At 43.4% G+C, this 4,084-nt stretch overlaps 1 protein-coding gene across 1 annotated transcript; it reads right to left on the bottom strand.

The window, feature by feature from the left end:
* Positions 1-367: 367 nt before the first annotated feature.
* Positions 368-1,528, bottom strand: LOC109131641 (uncharacterized mitochondrial protein AtMg00810-like). Its single transcript, XM_019242815.1, has one exon. The coding sequence runs from the start codon at positions 1,526-1,528 to the stop codon at positions 368-370; it is 1,161 nt and encodes a 386-aa protein (XP_019098360.1).
* Between the last annotated feature and the right edge of the window lie 2,556 nt (positions 1,529-4,084).

Raw genomic sequence — 4,084 nt, 5'->3', positions numbered from 1 at the left:
TCTTCCTTAAACATACATGTGACTTCTAATTGACTTCTCTTGCTTCCGACTTGCACATCAGCTTGCACAATGCCTCCAACGGCTAAATAGGAAGGTTCTCGAATTCTTGTGACCGTTAGGGTCTATTCTCAATGGGTTGGACTCGCAGGGCCTCTAAATGGTACGGAAGGCCCAATGTGTTAGTTGTACGGACGTACGGACGTACGGATGATAGTGTGTGTGTTCATACTCCCCCTCAAGATTGATCATGAGCATTGATCAATCTTGGACTCATGCACACCCACCTCATTAAAAACCTTAGTATAGAAAACCACTTGGGAAAAACTATACTCAAGGGAAAAAGAGTGTAGGTGTCATGTGTAGATACTCATGGCCGAGTGAGATCTTTGAGGCCGAGTTTGGGATGAATGTACTCACATACTTGTGAACTGGCTGCCTTTGTGAATATGTTTGCTAGTTGTTCTTTGCTGTCGGTGTGGCATGGGAGAGTGACTCCAAGTTGTATTTGCTCTCGCACCTTGTGGCAATCAACTTCAATGTGCTTTGTTCTCTCATGGAATACAGAATTGGTGGCTATGTGAATGGCTGCTTCATTATCACAATGCATAGTGATAGGCTTTGGTGATTCAATTCCAAGATCCTTCAATAGAGCTTTAAGCCACATGACCTCGGTAGTTAACTTCCTCATGGCCCTATACTCGGACTCTGCACTCGATAGGGAGACAACCTTTTGTTTCTTGCTTTTCCATGTGACTAGGTTCCCTCCTAAGAATGTGCAGTACCCGGTGGTTGAACGGCGATCTTCATGGTCTCCGGCATAGTCAGCATCGCAATATCCTACCAACTCGGTGTTCTTGTTCCTTCCCATCCATATGCCTTGCCCCGGTGACCCTTTGATGTACTTGAGGATTCGGTTCACCATGTTCCAGTGATGTCTTGTTGGGTTTTGCATGTGTTGACTTACCTGGTTCACAGCAAAACAAAGATCAGGCCTAGTAATGGTTAGATATATGAGCTTACCTACTAGGCGTCGGTATTTTGTGACATCTTCGAATGGAGGCTCCCCCTTTCCGGCTGTCTTGTAGTTTTCCTCAAGTGGTGTGGTTACAGCCTTCGATCCAAGCTTTCCTGCTTCACTTAAGAGATCAAGTGCATATTTTCTTTGAGACAAGAATAATCCTTCATCGGATCGATACACCTCTATCCCAAGGAAATACTTAAGTTCTCCAAGATCTTTAATATCAAAAACAGACTTAAGAAATTCTTTAGTCTCTTGGATCCCTACCTTGTCACTTCCAGATATGATGATATCATCAACATATACTAGAATGACTACTATACCTTTGTCACTTGGTAGTGTGAAGAGTGTATGATCTGATTCTGACTTTCGAAAGCCTCTCCCAAGCAAGGTTGTACTAAGTTTGTGGTACCATGCTCTAGGTGACTGCTTAAGACCATATATCGCCTTGTTGAGCTTCAAAACTTTTCCTGGACCAATAGTATCTTCCAAGCCGGGCGGTGGCCTCATATACACCTCATCTTCAAGCTCGCCTATGCATTCTTGACATCCATTTGCCAGAGTTCCCAATCTAAGTTCACAGCCAAAGAGAGGACAACTCGTACCGTATGGAGCTTGGCCACTGGAGCAAACGTATCTTGGTAATCCTCCCCATACGTTTGCGTAAACCCGCGTGCAACTAGGCGAGCCTTGTGGCGTTCAATCTCCCCATTACTCTTATACTTGATGGTGAAGATCCAGCGTGAGGTGACAGCCTTTTTTCCTTTTGGTAAGTCAGATTCGTCCCATGTGTGGTTCTTCTCCATAGCCGTTCGCTCCGCTTGAACGGCATCATGCCATACCTTTTGATCCTTGGCCTTGTCATATGTTTGTGGAACCCAATGCTCATCAATTTGGCTGAGAAAGGTTTGGTGTTCCGGTGGAAAGTGAGCAAGAGTACACACTGCTTGAATAGGATGCGCTACGGCCACATTGTTGTAATATACACGTGTGTTCTTCCAGTGTGATGGGGCAAATTTTAGGCATTGGCTGCGTCTAAGTGGTATGATCTCATCCTGATCATTTCCTGTGGCTCCAGTTTCAGTTGGTGTGCTTTCTTCCTCATCTCGCACCTCATCGTCAACCTGGTGCACTGTTTCTTCATCAGCGTGTGTGGTGGCTATCGGATCGGAGCCCGGGTTAGGGTCAGATGTTTGGCTTGGTTCAGCCTCAGTTGGTAGATGAGGCTCCCTTGGTGGGTTTGGCTCAGCTGGTTGTTGGTTGACCCGATCGTTTTCCACACCTAGCCGTTCGAGAATGATCCGGAGGTTTCTGGCCTTATCGGATGCCGAGGTAGACAGGTCTTGAAGTTCTTCCCAGTTTCTTGTATCATAGAAGCCTTGATTTTCAACAAACTTCACGTCCCGAGAGACTAAAACTCGCCTTGCTGTTGGATCATAACACTTGTAGCCTTTTTGTGTTGTGGAGTAGCCGATGAACATTGCTTTTGTACTCTTGGCATCAAGTTTATCCCGTAATTCGCCTGGTCTTAACACAAAGCAAACACAACCAAATACTCTAAGATGATCAAAGGTGGGTTTCTCTTTGTTTAATACCTCAAATGGAGAGACATCTTGCAAAATCTTTGTAGGCGTTCGGTTAATGAGGTAACAGGCGGCTAGGACAGCATCACCCCAAAAACGCTTTGGTACATGAGTATGGAACATCATAGACCGAGCCACCTCCATGAGATGTCGATTCTTCCTTTCGGCTACACCATTTTGTTGTGGGGTATAAGGACAGCTGGTTTGATGAATGATCCCATGTTTGTTGAGGTGTTGTTTGAAGGTATGACTTGTATATTCTCCCCCATTATCTGATCTCAAAATTTTAATCTTGGCATTATAGTGGTTAGTCACATAATTTTGAAAATTACTAAATGCTTCAAGAACCCTATCCTTAGAAGGAAGTAAGGTTAGCCAAGTATACTTTGATTTTTCATCAATAAAAGTCACAAAATATTTTTGGTTTTCTCTAGATAAACATGGAGAGGTCCAAACATCAGAATGAACAAGATCAAAGCAATTATCATAAATAGTCAATGACTTGGGAAAAACAGATTTGCAATGCTTACCAAGAATACAAGCCTCACATTCATCATTTTTAAAAGAAATATTTGGAAACATAAGTTCAAGAGCTCTAGAATGAGGATGTCCTAGTCTAGCATGCCAAATAACATTGTTCACAATACTAGAAGTTGAATTAAAACAAGAAGAGTTTGGAGAAGATAAATTTAAGTCTTTGAGCAAGTAGAGATCATCTTGAGTAGAGCCTTGACCAAGCACTTTACTTGTCTCAATATCCTGAAAATAAACCTCATTAGGACCGAATATTGCATAGCAATTTAAATCAGTTGTAGCCCTTTTAACGGATAAGAGGTTAGAAGTAAAACTAGGCATGTAAAATGCTTTAGATTGTCTATCAAACAACTTCAAATTTCCTATTCCTTTAACAGGTATTTGTTCACCATTAGCTATAGTCACATTTCCTAAGGCAGGTTTAATGTCACTAATCAAATTCGAATCACTAATCATGTGATGAGATGCACCGGAATCAACTATAAGGGGTTTATTTGGTTTTAAAGCAAGAAAGGAGTTACCGGAGGCCTCCTTGAGTGCTTTGATGAGTGCATCAAGGTCAGACTTCCTCACAAGGTCAGTATTAGCAGCCAGGGCAGTTCCATTCACGTCCGAGACTTGATGGTTTGGATCTGCACTCGACGACTCCATGATCGCTTGATGTGCTCTCGGTGCGCCACGGTTATTCATCGACCGGTTGGCTCGAAGATGTGGGTGAAGAATCCAACACTTATTCTTGAAATGGCCTGGCTTCTTACAGTGGTTGCACACTGGAGGATTCTTGTCTTCACCTCGATAGTAGCCTTTGTTGGCGGTCGCTACTTCAGCCTTGTTAGCGGTTACAAGCTCCCCCTTGTTACCAAACAGCCCCATGGAGCCATGCTCCTTTTGAATCTGGCTACATACGTCCTCTAGGCTAGGGAGCTTGTCTGACCTCAAGATATGTTTG

This window comes from Camelina sativa, unplaced genomic scaffold (genome assembly GCF_000633955.1).
Source record: "Camelina sativa cultivar DH55 unplaced genomic scaffold, Cs unpScaffold01203, whole genome shotgun sequence".
Lineage (NCBI taxonomy): Eukaryota > Viridiplantae > Streptophyta > Magnoliopsida > Brassicales > Brassicaceae > Camelina > Camelina sativa.
Note: the sequence above shows the minus strand (reverse complement) of the source record. Positions and strands in the feature narration are given on the sequence as shown.

What these genes read in the sequence shown, in the direction of transcription:
- LOC109131641 (XM_019242815.1), bottom strand. Translation starts at nt 1,528, where the DNA reads ATGAGGCCACCGCCCGGCTTGGAAGATACTATTGGTCCAGGAAAAGTT.